This window comes from Triturus cristatus, chromosome 9 (assembly GCF_964204655.1).
Source record: "Triturus cristatus chromosome 9, aTriCri1.1, whole genome shotgun sequence".
In the NCBI taxonomy this organism is placed as follows: Eukaryota; Metazoa; Chordata; class Amphibia; order Caudata; family Salamandridae; genus Triturus; species Triturus cristatus.
The window spans coordinates 84,644,897-84,670,534 of NC_140592.1; the positions used below are offsets into that span (position 1 = coordinate 84,644,897).

The window sequence follows — 25,638 nt, forward strand, 5'->3', positions numbered from 1 at the left end:
GAAGATTGCAGCCAGATGAACCCTGACAGAAGAATATTTGGGACCACTTTTGGCCAAACAAATATGGCAGGATCTGAGAAGGCTTTATTTGAAGTGGATGATGACCATTATTCCTGTACCAGACACAAAAACGCTTCAGTAGGAAGGTAGGATACTTCTAGCATGATTAGACCTACTTTTTGCCTGGTGTGTTTTTGACTTGGTCTGACTGGGATCCTGCTATTCAGGACCCCAGTTATTGTGTTTTCTCCCCTTAATTGACCATGGTAAGTACTTTTGTACCCCCACAATTGGCTACTGGTGTACCCTTATATGTCCCTAGTATATGGTACTGAGGTATCAAGGTCCTAGGTACACCGGGGGTCTCCCTTGGGCGCAGCATGTATTCCACCACCTGTGGGAGCCCACTTAAATTGTGACTACAGGCCTGCCATTGCAACCTGTGTGGGTTTGTTTTTGCAACTCTCACAACAGATATACGTTTCCTTATATACTAGATCACTACACATAAAACCTATAAATCACCCCTTTGGCAGGCTCTTCAGTGTTGAGGGAAACGTGCTTGCATAAGCAGGACACCCCTACAAACCCTGGAGTCGATTCTTCAGGCTTTGTAAGTGCGATCAGCAATTTCAATACATATAGTGGACATCAGTCATTATGAGATGTCTAACTATATAGTGGCTGCCCTGAACCCAGTCAAGTTTGGTATCAAACATGTTGGAATCATACCCCAAAACAGATTCCAGTGTTGGAAGTATGATCCCATGTACTGGGGGGCCCCCTTGGGGTACCCCCCCTGTATTTCCATTAACAGGTTTTCAGGGTCTGACAGCAAGCTAGAGCTGCTGCCAGCCCCAGACACGATTCTGCCCCCATGCTGCTGAGCCAAGCTCGAGCAGGGGAAGGTAGAACAATAGGTTTCCTATCGCAGGGAGGTGTGACCACTTCCCAGACAGGACTTAGTGTATTGGGCTGGGGTGGGGGCACTTGCCAGCACCACCAGACTGCTTTGAAGGGCACATCTGGTTGCCTCCTTGCATACTCCAGTTTGAGCCAGTTCAGGGAGCCCTTGGCTCCCGCTCTGGAGCGAAACTGGACTAATGACGTGGGAGTATTCTCCTCTCTGTCCAGCTCCTCGTCTGGGAGGGACCCTTGAGTTGTTCCAACCCTTTTCTTAGGGTACTTAAGAAATTACCGGTGGGTGGGTTCTCAGATTTGTCGTGGGACAAGACTTTTGACTAAAGCCACGTCACTCTTAACCATATGGACACTTAGACTTCGCTAGACTTAGCCTTGAACGGAGACTGCATTAAGGAAGACTCCTGCAATCTCTGTTCTGCAAGCCTTCTTCATTATCTGTGCTTCATGCAGGTTCTTTGACAGACCTGTGGGCATCAAGAACATCCAAGTATTCTCCATTGGAGTTAAGGAGTAACTCCCCAGCATCTGCAGGCACCACGAGGAAGCTGGCCGGTCTGCTGTTCCTGTGGTCCAAGAATTTCCAGAGGCCCAGTAACACAGGTGGTTTATCTGCAACTCCCTTGAGGCCTAACCTGTCCTCTCTGCAATTTTGAGGCCAGTATCCCTATACAGAACCGTTGGATCCGAACCCCTATGCACATCGACTTGCTGTTGCCAAGGCTTGTTAGCTCTGCACTCCAGAGATCTTCGGACTACAAGAAGCTCCAGCATCTCTTCCCTCCAAGCTCAGCGTCCTCACAGCATCCTCTGCACCATGGGCCTTCCTTCTTGGTGAGCTGCTAGAGATCCTCTCTTGCTTCAGTGGGCTCCCCTGCTTGCTCAGGACCTGCTCTGACTCTCCTACTGTTGGTGAGTCCCTTGGACCTGGCTGGTCCCAACATTGCTCCTTATTCATTCTCCACGCCAGTTGCAGCTACCAAAGCTTGTTGGTGCTCCCACCGGACCCCGACCATCTAGTCACTGGCATCCAACATGGGACAGTTCATGCACGGCTCCCGGTCTTCCTCAGCGTCGCCTAGACCTCACAGCTGCAGCGACAAGGTCACTGTCGACTCTTCTGAACATTCAGACAGCAGTGTGAAAATACGTTTATTGTTCAGTTAATTAAAACCACAACAATAGCAACATTAAAACAAATATATAAAAATAAAAAACGGGGTATATCCCTTTTTGTGTTCTCTAAAGATAAAACTATTCCTTATCATAATATTTACACTTCTTCTTGTATAATGTAAACAAAACTTTATCTCGAGTATTACATCAAACAACCATTTTACCAGGCCGCTGGCCTGGTTTTGAATGATCCTTTTACTAGATTCTGGGGCTAATCAAGGGTCGACTAGGCTGCACAGGAGCATTTTAATAAATCAGTTTTTCAAAGGTAAGTGGTTCACTTAGCATAATCTCTAATGTCACATCTTATAACCATTTAACCTTGCCACTAGTCTTTATTTGCTATTTCCTCATGTTTAGTTAGGAGTTTGATTAAACAGTTGAGCTGTGGATCTTCCGGATCTAGGTATTTTAATATTGCAGTTCTGCAAGAGAGTACGCCTCTTGTATTGAGTGGTCCCCTTAACAATTTCCGCCAATCCTCGCCTAACGCTGGGCAGATACAGACTAAGTGAATAAAATCCTGCGTTGGTGCTCCACAGAGACAACAAGATTTTGGGCCCTGACATTTCCAACTTGGCTGGTCTGTATTGGATGGCAATTTACCAAAGCGTATCGCTATAAATTTGGATTTTAGATGGTAAGAAAATGGCTGATCCAAATATGCCGCCGGTTGCAATTTTACATAGGATTGCAAGACCATCCATGCATGGGCCCGTCTGCTTAAGGTGGCCTTGTCCTCAAGTAATGAATGTTGCTTTGCTCCCTTCTTCAAGATTTGCTGGAAAGTGGGATAAGGAAGGTTCTTCTGCCAATGATCTACGATGTTTGTGACCTGTAGTGAAGTTTGAAGATCTGCATAGTAGGCGGACTACGGATCTTCTTGTAACGCAGTCCAGAGTGCATTATTGATTTCATTATCCCGATAACGCCAAATTTTATACCAGGCTCTTATGGTAACATATCTTCTATGAAGCTGTTGCAAGCCGAATTCCAATCGAACCTTCGCCGGCGAAGCAAGTGAGAAAACCTTTTTTGTATGCTCGCGTTTGGAGTCTATCCAGAACCCCAGCATCTTTCCCAAGCTGCACTTCACTTCCATATGCAAGGGTGGGGAGTAGTTTTGCCTTCATGATGGATAGCAATGGGGTGAGGGAGGGACCTTTTAATCTTTTTGAAATACAGCAAAATGCGAATGTAAGTCCATTTCCCTTTCTTTGTATGGCCTCATTTTGTATTCGGAAAGTTAATCGTTTATCCAGATAAATTCCTAGGTATTTGTAGCTACTCACTACTTCAAGATTCGAATTACCAAATTTAAATGAGGTTAATTTTTGAATAGTTCGACTTATAATCATGGCTTTGGTTTTTGCTGCGTTTATTTCCAACAAATTCTTCCTGGCAAAGTTCCCTAGCTCATCTATTGCTCTTTGGAGGCCGATTCTTGTATGGCTTGCCAAGACTATATCATCAGCATACGCTAAATGAGTAATCTGCAAAGTTCCCAAACGAGGAGGATGCAAGTTGATTTTATCAAGTCTTGGTGACAAATCCGCCATGAATAGATTAAATAAATGAGGGGCTAGGACGCACCCTTGCTTGAGTCCTTCCTTCGTATAGATTTTTCTTGAGAGACTCGTCCCATCAGCTATTTTTACCGGCATCCATGTATCCAAGTATAATTTCATGATCGGTGTTAATATTCTATCTGGCAGACCCCACTGCTTTAGCTTGTTCCATAAAATGCCTCTAACTCGATCGAAGGCAGCTTTAAAATCAACGAAGCATAAAAACAAGTTCTTTTGCCGTCGTAAGCTTCTTTCAGCCATCAGACCTAGCGATAATATTTTCGTAATGGTACTAGAGCCGTGTCGGAAACCAGACTGGTTAATGGGGATGATTTTGTTGCTATTAGAACAGCTAATTAGATCTGCCAAGATTAGTGTGGCAGAATACTTCGCTTCGGCATCAATTAGTGCAATTAAACGATAATTTGCCGGGTCAGTTCGCTCCCCTCGCTTGAATAATGGATTTATTATTGAGCCTCTCCAGCTGTCTGGCAGGCAATTTAAAGTGCTCACTTCATAAAACAGGCGAGACAGCGATTCAGCCCAGAATTTGGGATCTTGTTTATATATTGCTTGCGGTATACCATTCGGGCCAGGGGCACAGTTAAGCCTGCCCTTGGCTATAAATTTTACTATTTTATCTTGAACAAAATGCGTGGGTGAAGGATTTGTACTTTCAGAATCTTTAGGGTAATTGATTAAGATATTTGATTTATCCTCCTTTTTGATTATGCCTTCAACCTCATTTGTATGTACTTGCACTGCATGGGTAGTTGAACTTGACTGTACAAAAGCAGTTCTTTCTTTTGCATATTCAGTAAATTGAGATACCTGCAAGGTGCTCACTCTTTTAGATGTTGAAAAAGTGGCAGTTAAATGATCTACCCAGTCTCGTTCCATTACGCATGTCAAATTGATCGATTTTGATGTTCTTGCTAGGGAATTTACTTGTCCCCAAAAAGCTCTGGGGTTGGATTTTCTAGCATTATATAAAAGTTTCACCCAGAAATTGTCCTGCTGCGATTTATTATCCTCCCAGACTTGTTTTTTTGTATTGTTTTTTAAGTTGGTGTATTTGCTCCTGTTTCGATTTTGATACCCCTTGTTGATGTTACAACAGCGCATAGACTTTCTTAGGTTTTTTGCGGTCAGACTTAGAAATCTTCGTGAATTGTGCATCTTATTTCGATATGATTTTATTGTTTTAGCATCCTTGGGGAGTTTTGTTAGAAAGGCAGCCCAGGTTTCCATCATCCTATAGTTTGGTAAGTCTTGAGACGCCCACAGCTCCTTTGTTCTCTCAGCAATTTGGGGAAGTGTATTACTAGACCATCTTAGTCTTTTCAGGTTTGTTGTTGATATCATTCCCAACTCGGGTACAGCTTCCAAGTGCCTTGGACATGAGTTTAGCAATTCAAGATGTTGACTGGAGTGATCGCTATCCGTGGAATATGTAATTGAAAAAGTTTACTTGTTCAAGGAGTGGTAGTGTAACAATTGTGTAATCCAGAATGGAGCTAACTTTATGGCCATGATATGTGCTGATTGGCGGGCTGTCGTGAGCCACTCTGCCGTTTAATACTCGCAGCCCCAAATGCTCTAAGTCAATTACTAACTGTTGCCCCGTTCGATCTATACGTGGGGATGTAGTATGCGCTCGATTTTGTACTGCCCATATTGCATTAGCAGCACTTAAAAGGCCATCGTTCTCGGGAGTATAAATCAGATTTGAATTAAAATCCCCTGTTAGTATTATTTCCCATGCAGGATGTTCGAACCGAAAATATGATATGGTGGTGATTAAAGCTTTAAATAGTTCTTTTTAGGTCTCGGCTAGCGAAGGCTGCGCTTGCGCAGTCTCGCTTGCGAGATTTAATGACTTGGAGAAGAGGGGCTTGAACCCGCCCCTCTTCTCCCCTGTTCTCCATTGGCTGGCCTCTTGAATGCTGGCCAGCCATTGGAGAAGAGGTCAGTCATTCCGATTAGGCCCCGTCCTTTTCGGATCGGGGGCGTGTTTTTTGCAAGAAGTCTAATTATCTCCTCCAGCCAATGGCTGGAGGAGAGAAAAGACAAACACGCCCCCGAATCCGAAAATGCCGCTGCCTTTCTCAGAGGCATTTCTCCTTCGCCTCGGAGAAAGGCAGTGGTGTGCTTGCCTTTTTCTCTGCCTTGTTTTTCTTTCTCATCTTTCCTTCTGGGCCCTTTTCCTTTCACGGTCCTTTACATCCTGTCTCTTCTCATGTCCACTCCCCTTCTGTCACACTCTCCTCTTCTCCTCCCTCTTGCCTTTCCACTGCCCCTGTTCTCTTCCTCCGTTGTCCCGCTGCTGATTTTCCTACCATTAGTAATCTCAGCGTCCCCTCTTGTCATCCTTCCTCTGTTTCCTTCCTTCCGCCTTTCCTCTCTCTCAGCCTTCTCCTCTCTTTGCGCTCTTTCCTCCGCCGGCCCCACATCCCTTCCTCCCGCTTCCCCTTTCCTCTCCTCTTCCTCTCTCTCTCTCTCTCCCCGCTCGAGCGGTGACGCGCCCCCTCAGCCTGGCTGGCTCTGCCTGCTCTGTCCCTCCTCCTGCTCCAGCTCAGTGTGCTCGGCTTGGTGTTTGGGCCTCTCCCTGCTCTGTTGGGATCTCCGCTCCGAGCGTGCCTCCTCCCCAGAGCCTGGAAAGATGCGGCGCTGGAAGCCCCGTGCAGCAGGCGGAGGCAGTCCGAGCCTTGCCCCCTCCTCGCCCTAGAGAGCCGGGCTCTGGCTGCAGGGGGTGCCGGCCGAGAGTGCAGGAGGGGCCCTGCCGCCCCCCGCCCGCCGTGCAGCCTGTGGATTGGGATTGCCGTTTCCCCTGGAAGGGGCTTGGCCTGCTGTGTTTTTTTCGCATTATTTTTCTTTGCCCCACGATGGGTTTTCGGGCGGGTGGGGCCTCCCACGCTCTGCCCCAGGCCGGATCCCGGTGAGAGAAAAATGAGCGAGGAGACGGCGGCTTCTACCAACGAGTGAGTGCCACATTCAGCAGGGTGTTTTGGGGCGCGGGGGTTCAGGTGGGGGCGGCGGTACATGTGGGGTGTGGGTGTAGCACGCTGCCACCTCCTGCCCGGGAAGCATTTTATAGCCAGAGCGTTATTTTAAGGAAGCATCAATAGTGGTGGGTTTGTTTTCTGACAGCGCCGCATGTGTGGGGTACATCCTGCCCGGAGGGCGCATGCACTGGGGCATAGAAGGGGTTAACGTTCATTCCAGAAGTCCGCATGCATGTGCTGATAACATGCTGAACTGTAGGAGACGTGCAGCGGCTGCATTCCGGGCTTTGAAGACGGCATGCATGTGCTGGTAACATCCTGAGCCGAGGCTGCCATGCAGCGCCGCATTCCTAGCTTGGAAGAATGCATACGTCCGCGTCTCTTTCCAGCCATAGGGCCGCTTTGATTGCCCGTATGTTTTGAATACCAGCAGTTCCAGCTGCTGCTCGCTTGGGCCTCTTAGCACTGACACTTGCATGCATTAGGCAGGGGGTTGGTTGCACGCATAGGCGACTATGCTAAGCTTTCTTCTCCCAGGAAGCTTGGCCGGTTTCAACCAGTAACACGGATAACATGACTTGTGCAATGGGATGCAACTATCTACCCTATAAATCCCATCCGAGGAATGCATTCCTCTTATCGCCCGTGAATATGGTCACTGCTTCGGAGCTGTGCTGTTTGCGGTCACTCGCCCTTCAAACTCTTGTGTTGACACGTTTTCTGAATTTGAGCCGGGTTTTACTGGTTAGTGTGCGACAAGCTTTGAGGGAAGAGTGCCCAACCGAGCATCACTCGCACCAGCCAGTCTGTAACATGCGCCATGCATTGGACTAGGGGCGTCTGGGGAGTACACTGGACCCCAGAGATGTTCTCACGATCCCTAGTATTTAAACTCATATTTCTAAAAGTAACCACACTGGGCTCCGTACTTTTGATCAGATATGTGTCACACCTGCCCATGCATAGGAACAGGCGTGTCGAGCCAGCTGCCTGTGTTATTGGGCTGCTTAGGTGTAATGCAGATGTTGAGCCATGCACTTGTGATGTTAGATTGTTCAGAAGCACCATCTACGCAAGCGTACCCTTCTGATGGCGTGCTGCATGCAATGGGCCGAGATGTCCAGCCATGCACTCATAGCATCAGCCTTTTGTGCTCCATGCAGGATGGAGGAAGGATGACAAGCCAGGCATCAGTTGATGGTCTGGAGCAAATGTCTGTGGAGCCACACTTGTAAACAAGCAACCTCGACACAGATTGTTAATGTGCTCCCGGTATTGAGTGTTGGTGTCTTGGAAAGCATGTCTGCTGCCATTCAGTGAACACACTTGAAACACTGCAGTGGCGGTGTCTACCCAAGTGTCCCGGATCCCATGCCAGGGGCCTCATGTTAAGGTAGAAGCAGATATTCAATGGCCTCTGCATCGAGTGTGTTGATGTCTCACTTAGCATTCTTGCAGCCAGTCTGTTTACAAATGTAAATACACTGCGGCTGTGCCACCCAGCTGGGATACTGGTCGGATAAAATGGTGCATGCCAGGGGGTAGTGGTATCCGGTCTATAATCTGTGAACACGGTCTGGTCATTTGGAGACTCAAGCCAAGCTCTGTGAATATTCAGTGAACACATGCATCCTCTGTCTGGGTATTCAGAATTCTAATCTAGAAGCATGCAGCTTTAATGGTGAAAGCAACCCCTACACCACTGGCTAGTTGTGGGGGAAACTTCACCTACACATCCCTGTAAGGCCTTGCATGAACCAAGGCAGAAGCAGATTGAAATCTGCATCAGTGATCACGCAGGCCTGTGTAGCCATGCATCGGGCACGTAGCTGCACGAGTTTATTAGTTAAGAGCTGCATTAGTTACATGCGGTAGAGGGGGGATCTGGGCAGGGTCTAACGAATTAGGGGGTGCCGCAAACTTGGTGGATTTCCTTCATCGGAGTCAGCCGGCCATTTTTCTGCCACTGGCACGTTCTCTGGGACGGAGGTGGTCAACCAATGCCACCAGGCTTGCAGAGGGATTCTCCTTTACCTCTGATGAGAATCAGAGGGTAGCCGAAGTCTTTTTTGTTGGTGCTGCGACTGTGGGTTGGTTGGGCGTTCATGTCCTTGCCTACCGATGCCTACTGCACACCCAGTAACTCCCCAAACACACATGCCCTTGTCAGTCAGCTAAATGCATGCAGGGAGTTCAGATTGGTTGCCCTTGGTGATTTGCATCCATGCCCAGGTTTGCATCCATGGTGTCGTCAAGAATAGGGCTGCGCAGCCATGCTGTCCCTTCTGCCAAGCGATGCATGCCTGACTATCTTTTTGTGTATGTGTATGGAAGTTGGTAGATGGGTGGTGGTCAGTTTGTGTCAGGATCCATGCAATGGCTTGCTGCACGGAATGGCATGTGCAGCTCGCAAAAGAATATGTCTTCTTCAGACGGTGGTTAACATTTTCAAGTAGGCCTGCATTCCAGTGGCTTGTAGAACCGCTGCTGTGGCTGCACCGGACATGTTTCAATGTGACGACATTGGACGAGGTCATGCTGCGTTTGTGCTCTATTATGAGACCGTCGCACATCACGAGCCTGGTGCGTGTCCTCGTTTAAATGTGACGTCCAGAGATGATTTCTTGAAGCAGAAGAGCGTGTTCGGAGGTCGCAACATCTCCACAAAATGCCTATTTTTTGGGCGGCTCTGTAAAAAGGTCCTTTTGAGTCCCTTATGGGTATAATCCCACGCATCCTGCCAGGCAGCGCATGAATGTCAGTGGGCACGAATGCGATTTTATCCCGGATACTGCAATCGAGCGTCTGGTGGTCATTTTGTATTTGTTTTTTAAAATGCATACATTTTTGTGCCCAAGCAGGTAGGGCCCATGTTTGTTTTTTTGTTGCTAAAAATGCAAATCTCGCCGTTGAGTGTCTGCTTTTGAAAAGTTGCAGGTCTATTTTTTGTGCGACCCTTTTGTGAAGTGTAACTTTTGGTAACGTCGTCTGATACCTTTTACAGCCTTGCAAGGCAAGGAAGCCATTGTTGTAAACAAACCCTGGATTTAGTAAAAGCTAAGGAGAGTGTTATACATTATGTTTGTTTACACGTGTGTTTATTAACCACAGAGTTGATGGTATTACGTTATCTGCCCATGTCTTAAAATACACACTTTCCATTTACCTCTACGTTGATTTTTTTGTATCATGCTTTCCAGAGAAAACAGATTTTAATTCGGCCATGTGAAAGAGTGCTTAAACTGTGTAGAATCGGTACCAAACAGGACGCGCGAGGATATTTTATAGTTCAGGTTTATGCAGTCTCTTCTGAAATGAATGGATTCGTTTCATTATCGATTTATCCCTTTTATTTGTTTACATTTCACATAACTACCGAAGGGACGGGGTTATATAATTTTAAACAATCACCAAAGGGGAAGAAGCTATGTGTATTCATTGGTGTATATGCATACAGATACTGAGAGGAACAAGCAACTGCAGACAGATCCGCCATGTTCTTTTTTGTGAATCACTGCAATTTGCATGCCACAGCGTTCATTCATGAAAACACCCATAACCGAGCACACGAAAGCGGCCGGCAGACCTGGAGGGGGTAGCTTGGGAGGGTCAGCTCGCCACCGCTGGCAGTGGGCCTGGGGACCGAGCAGGCTGCAGGGAGGGGAAGGACCGCCGCCGCCTTGTTGACACCGTTCATGTGGGAAAGGAGTACAGCAGCTCAGGGAGGCTGTGGGCGTCACATGACCCCCCTCCCTCCATTCATAAAATACCTGCCGTGTCCATTCACAACACAGTACAGTGTGTGCTCTGCAGACAAGCATTCACAACAAGCATTTACAATGCAACGGTCTCGGCATTGTTAAAGTTAGAGCTACTGGCATTGCCCATGACATTATTTTAGTTTATGTTTTTGTTTTTAAAACATGTAGAGAAACGGCATTGTTATTTACAATGTCAATAGCTTAATCAGTGTGTGTGTAGGTGGCTCTGTGTGTAGGTGCAAATGCAATAGGTCTCGCATTTGAGAGTGATGAAGCTATTGACATTGTAAATAACAATGCCGTTTCTTTAAATGTTTTAAAAACAAAAACATAAACAAAAATAATGTCATGAGCAATGCCAATAGCTCTAACTTTACCAATGCCGAGACCATTGCATTGTAAATGCTTGTTTAATTTTATGCTGTGGATGCGCGTAGAGATTGATGAGAATAATTGTTATGGCTTTTTTATTTAAACCCAGTTCCATTTTTATAATTTGCATATCTGGTGTAGTTATTGGCAGTTTGGTGAATGTAATATTTAAAGTTGTTGAAATATAAACCGCTAAGCCGCCTTTTGGTCTCCCAAATCGTTGGGTCCCTGTGGCCTTTACGTGATGGAGAATACGCCCTGGGATGTGAACTGGGTCTATCAGCCATGTTTCCTGAAGTGCTACTATTTCGTAGTTATTCCAGAACTCAGGTGGTACATTATCCTGTACATCGTGCTTTGCTCCTGCTATATTCCATGTGAGAAGATCAGTGGGCATTGCTCTTCCGTGCCTCCTGGTCACTCCTGAGTGGCATAGACACTGTCCTCTCTGCTTGCATGTTCTTCACTTCCAGAATCCACCCTTAGATTCCACCGGACTTCTTCACCTTCTTTTCCAGAGGCACTTTCTTCCAAGTCTTCCATTATCATCTACGGTGGTTTCCGATGTCTCTTCACCCCTATGCACCTGGCTTCCCTGGTGTAGGTAACATGCTTCCCGGGGTATCCACGTGTGTGGTGGCTCTCCAATCTTCCATCCTTCAAGGGAATTCTTCGTGTCCCTCTGGGAAGGGTCCTTCTGCAAACCTGCAACAACTCCGTTGACTTTCACTGCACACAGCCTCCGTGAGGTCCTGGAGTACTTACCTTGGGTGGTTCCTTGTGTCTCCGACTCCTCTGGGTCTTCTGGTCAAATGCCCGTCCTCTTCTGCAGTACGCATTCCACTTTCTTAGTATATGGTTTGGTCTCCCACTGGCGATCACTGTATTTTGTGTTACCTACCTTATTGCATCTGAAGTATTGTTGTGTATAGTGTTGATATCTCCAGGTAGGAGGTATACCAATGTATTAGTGAATGTTGTGTAATAAATATAACTATTTCTATATAAACACGGTGTGGTTCTTTTTCATTTAACTTACATCCTAAGATTAAACTGGTAAAACAAGCTGCTTAACACACCTTCAAGATAAGCCTGAAGGCTGCACTCTGCCACTACCACTGAGAGCTTTCTATGGTTATCAAAGACCACTAAAATCACCATAAGGGTTGTTTGGATTAGTGCAAGGTGCATCACTTAAATAAGTGTGAACCATATACTAAGCCAGTGTCCTACAGCTTCCACTTAGCGTTGTAAGTCTTATTGGTCTTTGGAGCATGAGCCTGCACCAGAATCTGTTTACACTCTTGTGAGAGATCCAGATGGCAGAATTCTAGGTGGTCAGGTACCATGCTTTCCAATTCAGCGACATGGGATTGTGGCGAAGAATCTCTCCTTGATGCCTGGACAATATCCCGGGATGTGCCTTCAACTGCAGCAACTCGCTCTACCCGCACTGGCGAGGCTACGCTGGAGCAATGAGGATCAGATTGCAATGGTCTATCTTCATTTTCTTCAACAGCCTGGGATCAGGGGAAAAGGAGTAAAGGTGTGGGCAAATATCTTGGACCAACTGATCGAAGGAGCATTGCCCATTGTCCCTGGATGCCAAAACCCTTCTAACGCAGTAAGAGCCTTTCTTGTTGTTTACAGTGGCAAACAGATTGATTGTGGGATGACCCCAGTGACTGAAGATGTAAAGCGTCTATTTCTTTTTTAATTCCCAATAATAAAAATCTGTCATTTGCAGGCTGAGAGCACCTGCCTAATCGTTCTGGCAGCTTGGAAGAATTCCCCCGGGACTGTCTATCCTGTAAGAAATAGCCCACTTCCACAGCATCCGAGCTTGTTCTGAAAGGATCTTGGCTATGTAGAACATGGATGTTGTATTGTAAGCCGGGTCTGGTGGCTTAGTGGACTAATGAGTCCACTGTAGAGGCCTGTGTTCGACCTCATTGTCACAGGTTCAAATCCCGGCAGGTCCACTCAGCCTTTCATCCGTCTAAGGTTGATAAAATGAATAACACCGAGTTGGGTAATAAACATGTATTCTTCAGCGCCAAAGTACCCATGGGTGAATGTGTGCTTTACAAATACACATATTATGTTATTGTCTGTTCTGATTAGGACCGGCAGACCTACCAATCTGGGGAGGAATACTTGCAAGCTTAGTCTTATGGCGTGGAGTTTCAACACAGTGTAGTGGAGTTTTTCTCTGCATATGACCAAAGACCTCTGGTAGAAAGCTCCTGCAGATGGGCTCCCTATCTGTCCATGTATGCATCCATGATGAGTAATAACCTTTTCATTATTGGTAGAAAAGAAAGACCTGCATTTACATTTTCGGTAATACTCCACCAGATCAGAGCTTGTTTCAAGCACCTTGTGACGCGGACCATATCTTCCCATGAGCTTCCCACCTGTTTCCATTGCAAATCCAGCTCTTGCTGAACAGGTCTCATACGAAGCCTGCAAAATGGAATCAAATCTATACGTGATGCCATCATACTGGTATTGCCTCACTTTGATGGACTGCTTTCCAATAATTGTCTTTGACACAGTCTGCAACTTTCTCACTATTTCTGCCAATGGAAAGGCGTTTCCCAATGGAGTATTGAGTATTGCTCACAGTAACTGGATCTTTGAGGTACCAATGATGATTTCCCTCTGTTCGAAGCGAGACCTAGTCTCCAGAAGAGATTGATGCAAGCATTTGTTGAAGCTTCTGCTTTTTCTCTGGATAGTGCTATGACTAACCAGTCGTACAGGTACGGGAACACCTAGTGACCACCTCTCCTGAAAAAAGCGTCAACTGGGAGAGACATTTGGTGAATATTTTAGGCGCTGATTTGAACCCAAAAGCGAGTGCCATGAACTGGTAGTGCTGACCCGCTACTAAAGTAAAGTTACTTACTGTGTTTTTGATAAATGGGTATGTGGAAATAAGCAGCACGAAAGTCAAGGGAGGTAAACAAATTCCCTTCCTGCATCATCAGGAATATTTCTTGCAAAGAAAACTTCCGAAATGACAGTTTCTTTAGAAACTTGTTCAACTCTCTGAGATTCAATATTGGCCTTCACTGACTCGTCGTCCTTTTTATTAGGAAGAACCTGGAATTGAAACCTTAATTCCTTTGGGATTTAAAGACAATTTATGTGGCTCCTTTAGAAAGAAACATGAGAATTTCCATTTGCATCCCCTTCAAATGAAGATGATACTCTTTTCTTGGTGGACAAACTGCGGGTCTCTGAATGAAGTTCAAAGTTTTGCCTGACTTGACAATTTGTAAAACCCACTTATCTAATGTTATTTCCTTCCATGCAGGCTCAAAAAGGGAAATCCCCCACCCCCCAAATTCAAATGACCAAACGGAAAAAGGGGAAACGAGGTGGGTGTCCTCTGTTCTGATCATTATTGGTTCATATTTGTGAGGAAACTCTTTCTTCCTGCAGAACTCCCGTAAGCTTGCCTTTTATTTCGATTAAAGGAATATCCTTTGTCATATCCAGACTGTCTTTGAGGGTAATACTGGCATAATTGACCAACATATTGGTTGAATCCTGCTCTGAAATTCTGTGATCTTCATGAGCCACAAAAAGTTTAAGTCCCAAATCTGCAATGCTATAACAGCCCTAACAGTTTTGCTGTATGGTTTTAAGACCTTGCAGAGCATCATCAACATGTTTACCAAAAAGAGTTATTCCATCAAAAGGCATTTTTAAGATCTTAGATTGGATATTAGTACAGACGGCTATGGATTTTAACCAGCCATGCCTCCTTAGCACAGACCCTCCAACCAACTGGCAAAACCCTGAATTTGAAGCATAAATAGCTGCATCAACAATGAAAGAGGATAGTTCCCCTTCATTTAGGATAACCCTCGCTGTTTCCCTCTTATCCTCAAGAATAAGATCGAGTAATGGAGCTAGGTCATGCACATATGGCGATCATAATGACCTAGTGTCGCCAAGGCATTGGCTGTCTTAACTGGTTGCTGGCACAGTGGAAATTCTCCAGCCTAGAATGTTACTGTGTTTGCTATCCTCGTCTCGCGGGCTAGATGACAGCGTTATTGGGGTCTTGGTGGATCTTTGAGCCACTGATGCAATTACTGAATCCGGTCTAGCATGACTAGTGAGGCAAGCTGGTTTTGAATCCAGGGCTTTGCACTTCTTTTCCAAATGAGGGATCACAGCTGGAAGGGTAGCAGGTGTTTTCATTAATTTCAGTACTTCTGACCAGACATAATGAATATGCATGGATTTAACATATTTTTGTGGTTACTCTTTAAAGTCAAAGAAAACATGGTTGATCCAAAGAGGTCATTGGTAGGTTCAATTTCTTGGTAGCTCTTTCAATCACCAAATAAAATTTAGAGATATAATCCGTAGCCTCTTGTGGAATTAGCCCATTGATTCCACTTGGGATAATAAAATCTCGGCCATTATCATCCCTTCCATCACCATATGGTGGTAGTTCACCTTCCTTTCCTTTTTTACCAGAATAGGTAGATCCATTAGAGTAAACATCATCAATGTCGTCTCCGTGGACCAATATCCTTGCCGTTGGAGGAGGTGGTAGCGGTGGTGGTTGCCTGGGAGGTGAAACTGACAAAGGAGCACGTTGAGAAGGTGGGAGTATGGGATCAGCAGGTAACCCTATAGTAGGATTATAAGCTATTTGCAGTGGTAACAACTTAGTAAAAGTATCCATCATTTTTTGCAACGTTGATAAGAAGGACCTTGGCACTAAGACCACATCCGACTCTCTATAATATCCAGGTAGTTTTTTACTTTAATCCATTAGATTACTTCTAGACTTTTACTCCTGCTGAAACACATCTGCACTGTAGGACTTTTCATTGTCTATTGCGTCCTTTTCAAAATCTGGTACATATCTCGCATCCAATTGAGTTGGGCTGTAAGCTGTCAGTGAGGCATAATCACTAGCCTCCTATTCCTGGTCTGAATGCAATAACTGTACTGGAGGCACACCCATGACCTTCAAAAGGTTAAAAAACATTTCCTCCCATGTTTTTCATTGACTGAGTGGTTCCCAATGGTGATACCGTTGACAGCATGGTTGTCGTGGACAGTATGGTCGTTGATGGCATGATCACCGTCATTGAGGGCATGGACACCGTTGTCAGTGGTACAGTCCTCGACCCATCCACGGCATGCTCAACATCGATGGTGTTGTCATCGACAAAAGAGCTAAAACCTTTGACGTCGACTGTCATGACATTTACAAGATTTACTATTGAAGATGACTTTTTTTTCGCCACAGGTGAGTCTCCTTAGCCCTTACGCTCCGATATCCCAGTAGAGAAGGTGGCTGAAAGTGCTGTACCGAACAGATCAGGAAACTGTTAAAGACTCGTCTTGTGCGCTGTCTTTGTGGAAGTGCTTTGGGGGAGGGGAACACTTCTCATGGAATCTTCCCCTGAAGAGGGGGCATCCCCCTTAGAAGCAGGACAATTCTCTTTATTTGTCAGAAATTTGCAAACCTTCTTTATCGGTCCTTAAGAGTCTTAGTAGAGAAAGATTTACAGATCTTGCAATCCGCTGATGTATGTTTAGGTTAAAGACAAATACACTGAGTGTGATCACAAAATAAACCAGCTTTAAAAAGAGACCTCTTCTTGTCAGCCATGGTGACAGTTGCTTATCAGAATAAAAAATTTCACTGGGCCAGCAATTGGAACGTTCCCTAAAAACAACCCACAGTACAGTAGAGCTGAAGAAAGGCCTTGTTCAAACCCAGGGCAGACCAATATGGAAAACATTTCAAGTTCACTGAAAGGTTAGAGCAGAGCTCTGACAGGGGACTCCATCCCACAAATGAGCTAGGGTGGCCTCTAGGGGGCGAAGGCGTGCTTTCATCTCATTGGCTGAATTTTGGGTTCTTAGGTGGATGTGTAACTAATCAAACTGTGCTGCTTCAGGCCTATGGCCATTTTAAATTATATACCGTAGGGTGTATATATTTTTACACTGCTATTTTAATGTACCTGGGATTCTCAGCAATGTGAATATATAAAAGATCCAATGTCGTAGAAAGGTCGTAATAATGCAGTTAACAGATAATTAAAAAATGCCATGAAATTAGATATGGAGCAGAATGCATAATGCACATTATAACTCATGCCCTGGTTATTTTTTGCTCTTTGTGGGCAACCTTTTTATTTTTAATATGACCGGTTCAGGGGTGTTCTAAATACGGAGGGGTGCCCACGCTATGGTATGCATTATGAGTTCCACACCATAACAGGCAAATTTCAGGGCTTGTTGACTCTTTAGTCGTTGAACCATACTTGACATTTGACTTTGTTTTTATTCAGTAAATACATTATATCATTACAGTCAACAGCATATAAAGTGCAGATTTTTGAAAGCCATCAAGGACCTGAGGTACCTTCAATTAATCAATCAGGTTCTTGTAGAGCGCGACTACTCATTGTTAGGGTCTCAAGGCCCAGGCAGAGGTTAAGGTAGGAAGGTCCGGCATTGTGGAGGGCTTTGTATGCGTGTATGAGGAGCTTGAAGGTGATTCTTTTCTTGATCGGGAGCCAGAGGAGGTCTAAGGCAATCGGTGATGTGGCTGCGGCGGGGGATGTTCAGGATGAGTTTGGTGGAGGCGTTCTGGATGTTCTGCAGTTCCGTTAGGAGTTTTTGGGTGGTGCCGGCATAGATCTGCGGTTCAGTCAGGTCTTGCTGTTCTTCCTGAATTGAGGCAGTGACGGTGATTGCCTGAGATGTAGAGTTAGGAAGTTCCAGGTCTTCGCAGCAAGGTAGGAGAAGGATCTTCCTCCAGCTGAGGTCTTGTGGATCCGTGGGATGGTGACCAAGACCAGTTGAGTAGAGCTGGATGTCCAGGGTGAGTCTGGCCGAGGCATTCTTGATGTTCTGCAGTTTCATTAGGAGTGTTTGGGTGGTGCCAGCATAGACTGTGTTGCCGTAGTTGAGCCTGCTTCTGACAAGCGCATGGGTGACTGTTTTCCTGGATTCGGTGGGAATCCACTTGAACATCTTCCCAAGCAGGCGGAGGGTGTAGAAGCAGGACGACGAGACTGCGTTGACTTGCCAGATCATTGAGAGCGAGGAGTCCAGGATGATGCCGAGGGTTAGCGCGTGATCCATAGGTGTGGTGTGTGTGTGCGTGTGTATGGGGGGGGTTATGAGCGCTACGGGCCAGCAGGAGTCATCCCAGGCGGAGGGGGTGGAGCCCAGGATACGGATTTCAGTCTTGTCTGAGCTTGAGGCAGCTGTTCTTCATCCAGGTGGCGACTGCCTTCATTCCGTTGTCAAAGTTGCTATTGGCGGCTGTGGGGGCGCCGGGGAGGGAGAGAATCAGCTGGCATAGGAGATGGTGTTAAGTCTGTGGCTTCTGACGATGGCTGTAAGCTGGGCCATGTAGATGTTGAAAAGGGTGGGGCTCAGGTAGGAGTCTGGAAGCCCTCCGCAGCTGATCTCTGTGGGTTCTGAGTAGAACTAAGGAAGTCTGACTCTCTGTTCGGTCGGTGAAGAAGGAGCAGATCCATTCTAGGGCTTTGTCACAGATGAAGGCGTCGTGAAGTCTTGTGCACAGGGTCTGTCGAAGGCAGCTGAGAGGATGAGGGCTGCGGTTTCGCCTTGATCGAGGAGGGTGCGGATGTCGTCTGTAGTGGCGAGGAGTACAGTCTCAGTGCTGTGAGTACTTCAGAAGCCTGATTGGGAGAGGTCCAGGATGTGGTTTGTTTAGATGAACTCAGAGTTGGGCGTTGATGGCCTTCTCGATGACTTTGGCTGCGAAGGTGAGTAGATAGATGGGTCTGTAGTTCTTGCGGTCCGTAGGGTCGGCAGAGGGTTTCTACAGCAGGGGGTTGATCTCTGCATGTTTCCAGTTTTCAGGGAAGGTGGCAGACTCGATAGAGCAGTTCATGGTACGGCGGAGTTTGGAGGGCGATGGAGGTGCTGACTCTGTTGAAGAAGTGGTGAGGACAGGGTTACAAGGGGGCTCTGGAGTAGATGCTCTTCATGATCCTGAGGGTGTCGTCCGTGAAGTAGTTGTAAGATGGTCTGACTTCACGTGGCCCCATATTTCAGCCCCATATAGAGCAGCGGATTGGGCCTTTAACTCATACAGTTCTATAGCGGGGAGGACGGCCCTTGAGGTTGTCTCCTGAAAACTCCTATAAATCACTGAGGCTTGGTGCTGAATCACTGCCCTTCTCTTCTCAATATGGGATAGCCATGATAGTTTACTCTCAAGCATTATCTCTAGATATTCTAATCTATGCATCCGTTCCAAGGTTTCATTTGCCAGGGTTAAGGGTTGCTTGAATACCTTATGGGGACGGACTGCCATGAAGTTTGTTTTGGGAATGTTGATCTCAAGGTCCTTAGATAAGCAATACGAGTTGAAGTTCGCCAGGAGCAGTTGGAGGCCCATGGGAGTCTGGGATATTAGGAGGGTACCATCTGCATCTTCTGCAAATAGTGTGGGAACCCGCACCCCATCTAGCTTTGGTGCGCCTACCACATCGTTGACATAAAGGGAGAATAGGGTGGGGCTAGGACACACCCCTGCTTCACACCTGTACCGATTGCAATCTTGTCAGATAGTTGCCTACTGGGGCCCCAGTGCACTTGGGCATAGTTGTTCTGATGGAAATTTGCTATTTGCCCAACTAATGTCTCAGGTATTCCCAGTTCCTTTAAGGATGCCCACAACAGCCCTCTAGGTACAAGATCAAAGGCTTCTCTGAGATCAACAAATGTAATGTAAAGGTGTCCTTCTCCAAGTTTAGTGTATTTCCAAAGGATGAGCAACAGCCTTAAGACTTGATCAATGGTATTGACTTTCGGTCTAAACGCTGCTTGGTATGGGATCATAATTTCCCTTCCTTGAATCCACTCATTGAGCTTATCGAGCAAGTGTCTGACATACCCCTTCTGGGCAGTATCCAGGAGGCTAATAGGCCTATAGTTCATGGGAAGCCCCTAATCCACCTTTTTAAAGATGGGGATAATTTCTGCACCTTTCCATGGGTCGGGTATAGGGGCTCACTCCGCTATAGCATTAGTCAAACAATTTAAAAATGGGGTCCATATAGACAGATCGTGGCAGTATAGATCGCCTGGGATTTTGTCTGGACCTGTGGCTCTGCCATGTTGGATTGTGGCTAGTGCACTTCTAGTGTCCTCATCGGAGAAGTAGGGTTGGGGGGGTGTCCTGTGAAGGGACAAAGATATGGTGGAATGTCAATGGGTGAAGATTCATACAGGTGGGTGAAGTGTTCTATCCATACATTAGGGTTCAGATGACACTATCTGAGGGTTTGAGAAACTGCTCTCATTAGCAATTATTTTTTTTACAAGGTGCATTGTCCCCCATTTTGGCAGCCATCACTAAATGGCTAATGACTTTCTGGGAGAAGCGAGAGAGCAAATGCAAATTAGCCTCTAGGAATTTCAGCCAGGGGAAAGGTGACTTTCAAAAAGTTACTTTCCCTTAATATTTATTAAAAATCTGACTACCCCATTAAATTGGATTCTTAATAACTATTAAAATAGTTGCTTAATTGTTATTCTTGTTGGTCTCATTCCTGACATGCAGTATTAATATTTGTATCTGTACTCTGGTTTTCTACATAGTAGAGCGAAACCTGTGCCAGTTAAAACAGCTTTTGGGTGCTTGTCACTTTAAGGACATGTTAGCATTACATTTCTACATATCATTCTATCAGATACCATATTCCCTGTCTTGTGATCCACAAGGCCTGCAATGGGGTGACTTATTAAATACTTAAAAGAGAGGATTTATTTTGACAGTTGAACTGTACACCTTGTACCATACTAGGGACTTCTAGGTAAGTTAAATACACCGATTCGGAATATGCCAATTCAACCATGTTAAAATGGGAAGCATTGGCACCTTACTACCGGTTAACAGGGGTAAAGTGCACAAACTTCTAAAGCCAGCAAAATTATAGGGCAAGAAGCAAAGAATCTGGGATGATCACACAGAAACTGTATATTTCCTACAGGTAACGATAGTTTTTTGTACTGGTATTGGGGGGGATGGGGTCTCTAAATCCGGTAAGCAGTGGGTCTCTTTCTAGAAAACGTACTACAGTGCCAAAGGCCTCCGAGCATTCTCTCCCGACGTCTTGGATGACAAATGTGGTCTGGTGGAATGGTTTTAACAGCTAAGGTTGGTTAATCTGACCACATCCTTCATAGGTTTTAGAGACATAAAAACATGAGGCTACTTGCGTTGATAGAAGCGTTCAGTTTTAGGGGGCAGCAAGCATATCTCGAAAAGTTAAGAAAGTTCCTGATGAGCAAACAAAACACCTATGGAGTTCAATATCTTGCATCTGCAGCAGGTGGCATATCAAATCTTAACTGGGCTAAAGGCAGCATCTTTATGCATCGAGCAAGTCATTACCCAGTGATTTCAAAGGCCTTGCATTTCAGAGCAAATCCCAACTATGATTTTAGAAATTTCTACAGATTATGACTCTGCAGAAAGAGACCTCTATTAAAACACCATCTGAATGAAAACACAACACTAAACACAAAACCTTGCAAATTGCAACTGAATATTATTGCGGATGCTGCCAACGAAGATATGCATATCACCACACAAAAACAATCAGTCCTTGGAGAAACTAACCCAACAAACCAAGATAACAGTTACCCTGTGGACATGGTAGTAGGCCAGTGCTGCAGATACCCACCAACCATTGAACACTAGAGCTCAATAACCAAACATACCACTGCACGCACGGAAGAACAAAAAAAGTCAACATGCACTCTAAGATATTGGAAACATTTTGCATACAGTAGTTTGGAAGCAACACTAACAAGAATGCCAGACCATGGAGACACTAGCCTAACATGCAATCAATACTCATCCACCGGATTTTGCAGATGCAAATCAGATGCGCAATCCTCAGCTATTCAGTAAATTGTTCATATGGTGGCTCAGATCTACAATGTCAAGTCACCACCAAACACCGCCTGCCCATGCTACAAGACACCAAATGGGACAGCAATGGTACTCGTTTACAGAGTGGGGAGTTTTTATTACAATCAGACTGCAACTATAAGACAGTGCTCTTTTGTGCTGTTTTGGGGAAAGGTTTTGATTCTACTTCTTTCACCCAAGCATCAACAGATAAATCGGTAATACTCAGCCCCCACATTGCTTTTTCAGCTCAAATATTACAAACACAACTAATCCTGACTGTAAACCCTTAAATACGGTGGTTGACTTATTCACTGTAGCATTTACCTCAAAGCATATGAAAACATGCACATGCAAAATGCATCTTTAAAAATTACTTGAAAAAATCTTACCTTGTGCTGAACTGCAATCTCAGTTGAGCATTTGTGCGAATAATCAAGGCCCATTTCCCCAAAGGCAATAGTTTTCGGGTGCCTCATAGCTTGTAGCAGCTCTCTTTCATGAAAGTCATTGTAGAACCGTGCGAAGTGAGGATGACAGCCGAATGCTCCCCAAACCATATCCTCACGGAGCATATCCTCCCATGGGAAATTCTTTGTGACTCTGGGATTGCAGAAATCCGCGATGCAGCCTTGGAACTGATTTGAAAAAGTGCTGCTGTATACTTGTCTAAACTTTGCAAATGTCCCTTTGAAAGTAAGCTTGGTGTACAGCATGTCCAAGTGACAATGGGTGTCAATGAATTCATCATACATCCACCTGGGCGGTTTGGCAGGTAAATCCTGCCTTTCTGATTGATGAAGGTCGTGGTCAGGCCTGTGTGCCTCACTGCGTAGAGTCTTAAGCAAATCAGGCTCCTCGGTAAATGTTCTACTGTTATCCTGGCTGATCAAAGAGTCACTCAAGGAATTCAATCCGCAGCACCAGCCATCAGAGAGTTCACTGTAATTACTAGAAATGCTTGTGTTCACAGAGAGATTTCTTGGAGTACCATTTCTGTTAGTTATACCATTGTACAATACGCTCCGAGCTGTGAGAGAACCATTTAGGGGGGTACTTGTGCCATAACAAGTATAGTCAGACCACGAACTATGATACAATGGAAGTGGGTACATGACTGGGGTGGTGGACTTCTTACCCAGGCTGTTAGTAGCTTGAATGAACTCATCCTGCGATAATTTGGCGAAGGGTATTACATCGTCTACATCTGAGAAGTCACTTCCAACTGACAAATCGCGTTCATCTGCAATGCTCTGTTTTAGGACACATAAAACAAAGACAAATCAGCAGCTAAGACTTTCAACAGCTATCTTTTTCTGAAGAAAAAAAATACTTTTTAAAAACTTAAAATTAATAAATGAAAGAAGACTTGTCTGGCATACTTTATTCATGCATTATTGATTAATCACTATAGCAAACTCCACCACTGGATGGTGGACACTTGGTGGTAGCAAACAGGGAGGTTGGGAGGCATCTGATAAAGATCATGAGAGAAACGATGATTTTAGGAGCCGGTTTCACTGACGAACAACGAAGTCCATGGAGGGTCACTTGAAGGGCGCCCCCAAGCTTAGGATGCTTAGCATGGTAATTAAGAGTTCTCTTCAAACAGATTACAAACAAGACTCAGACCGGACTGGATGGATTAGAGTGTGTATCCACGAGACATATTAGTTAGTAGCGTGGCCCCGCGAGGCTGCGCGTGCCCTTGTTGGGTTTTAAATGGTGTTCCATGCTCGCCTGCGAGGCTCTCGGTAACGCTAATAAGTTGCAGAAGAGGCTCGCAGGCGACGGACGCTCCCGGCAGTGAGGGTAGGTCTGCGAGGAATAAATCCACTTTAAACTCTCTCAGCTGTGTGCAGCCTCGTCATTACACGGAGTTTTACGGTTCGGTATTAGAATGATCGTGGGGTCCTAGAATGTATATTTTACCGTGGAGAGTTTTTCGTTACAAGAGGTTTAGGTACGCCACTTGAAGGGGATTCGCCTTATGTCAGAGATACATTATTGGTTGAGTTATGATTCTTAATGGAATGCGACGACAAGATGGTGGCTTTGTGATCACAGGTGGCAGGATATGAATGATTCTCACCAACAAGGGCAGAGTGGTGCTGTAAGGACAGAACTAGGGGCCTGATCCTTTCCCCTGAAATATTTTTTATAGATATCAGATCGACCATTCTAGGGTATGAAGAGCTCAGAAGTGATCAGCTGCAGGAAGAGACGGCAGGCCCCTTGTTGGATACCCACTTGCCCGTACATCCACAGACATGGTGCAGACCAAGCCGCAGAAATGAAGGACATCCTTCCGGCCACAGACAAACTGCAGTAACAGCAGCAGAAAATGAGAGGAGAAGCACTTTTAAAAAATGTTTTTTTTAACGTTCAAGTCATAAATACATATCGTATACTTGCAGCATTAAAAAAGGGGTGGTATAATAGAAAAAAAAATATTTTCTGGAGCACGTTCCAAGCGGTATGTCACTAATGATGAATTGGCAGTTATACAAATGTCCTTTCTTAAACTGTCAGCACAGCACTGGAAAGGGGCTTACATCATAATGAGTTATGAGAGACAGCAAACGTATAGCAACCACTGTAAGGAAATAAAGAGTCCAAGGTAATTCATTTCTACAGAGGCCATTTGGATCCATTTAGAGGACACAGTCAATCATCCCAGACAGAGCAGATACATGACCTCTTTCCAGAAGGACTACAGGATCATGATTACTCAAGGTGAAGAAAATCTGCCTTTGGGGCACCGCATTCGTCACATTTACAGTGTGCATAGAGATCGTATTTGCACAGCTTGGCTGCGGAGTATTATGCTCTGTGTAGAAACTTTAATAATGCGTACTCTACTGCTTGGAGACAACAGAGATGACAATGCTCATTTGTCACACCCTCTTCCAAATTTGTTTACCAATTAGACATGACCTGTCAGGTAGGGTGGGGCCTGTAGGAGGCTGGCTTAGCAAATGGTGAAAAAAAGAGAAAAAAGAAACAAAGGTCCCCATAATCCGATATCTGGAGAGCAAAATACCTCACCGTGGATCAAGTGTCTATATAGGTGTATCACTTATGTAACATAGGTATAAGACAAGAGTCTATGTGAAAAAACACCTGATTTAACATAAGAAATATCCGGCCCAACATTTAAAAGGAGAATTTATTATAATAAAAAATAGGTTTATTAACATACAGGATGAATCACTTAAATGACACTATTCCCAGTGGAGTTTACAATCTAATAACATCACTTTAAAAACTTTAAAAACAGTCGATGCAGCGTTTCGGTGACACCTTGATATTTTCACCTTCTTCAGGACTAACACAGTTTTCAACAGATCTAGATGGCAAGAATACTTAGTTTAGACCACAACATAGTCATATTATACATTGCAGTTAATCATTTACACTAACCTTCCCTAATGTTTAAATCTTTTATCACATAAATTTAGACACTTGTTCTAGCTACACATATACCTTATATTATATTTGCATTGGCCTCTATTTCCTGACACTTGGTCCCTACCATTTCATAAAAGGTTGTGGGATTGTGATATGTCACAGTTTAACATACATTCTAAGTTCATTATTGTACTGTTTTCATGGTCATATACTTGTCCTATTTTCCATTAACAAAATTCTTTTTTTTTTTTACTTCTTTTTATTACCTTTTCTACATACATCACAGCATGTCTCAATTACATATAGTTACAAATGAGGAAAAAAACAGATCAGACTACATTATACTACACAATTTTGCTTTTTAGGAATAAACAACAGAATTTCCCTATTTAATAGGGTGAAAACACAAACAAAACCAGAGAAGAGAGACAGAGAAAATATCTGAATTTCCATAGTAAATTCAGTAACAAGAA

General features: G+C 44.9%; 1 protein-coding gene across 1 annotated transcript in view; it reads right to left on the reverse strand.

Moving 5' to 3' along the window:
* TATDN2 (TatD DNase domain containing 2) overlaps positions 1-25,638 on the reverse strand; it is a 536,295-nt gene that overhangs the window by 153,683 nt on the left and 356,974 nt on the right. The window contains exon 4 of the mRNA XM_085624475.1: positions 22,147-23,007. Within this exon, the coding sequence (XP_085480601.1) occupies positions 22,147-23,007 (861 nt within the window). The remainder of the gene's footprint in view (positions 1-22,146; positions 23,008-25,638) is intronic.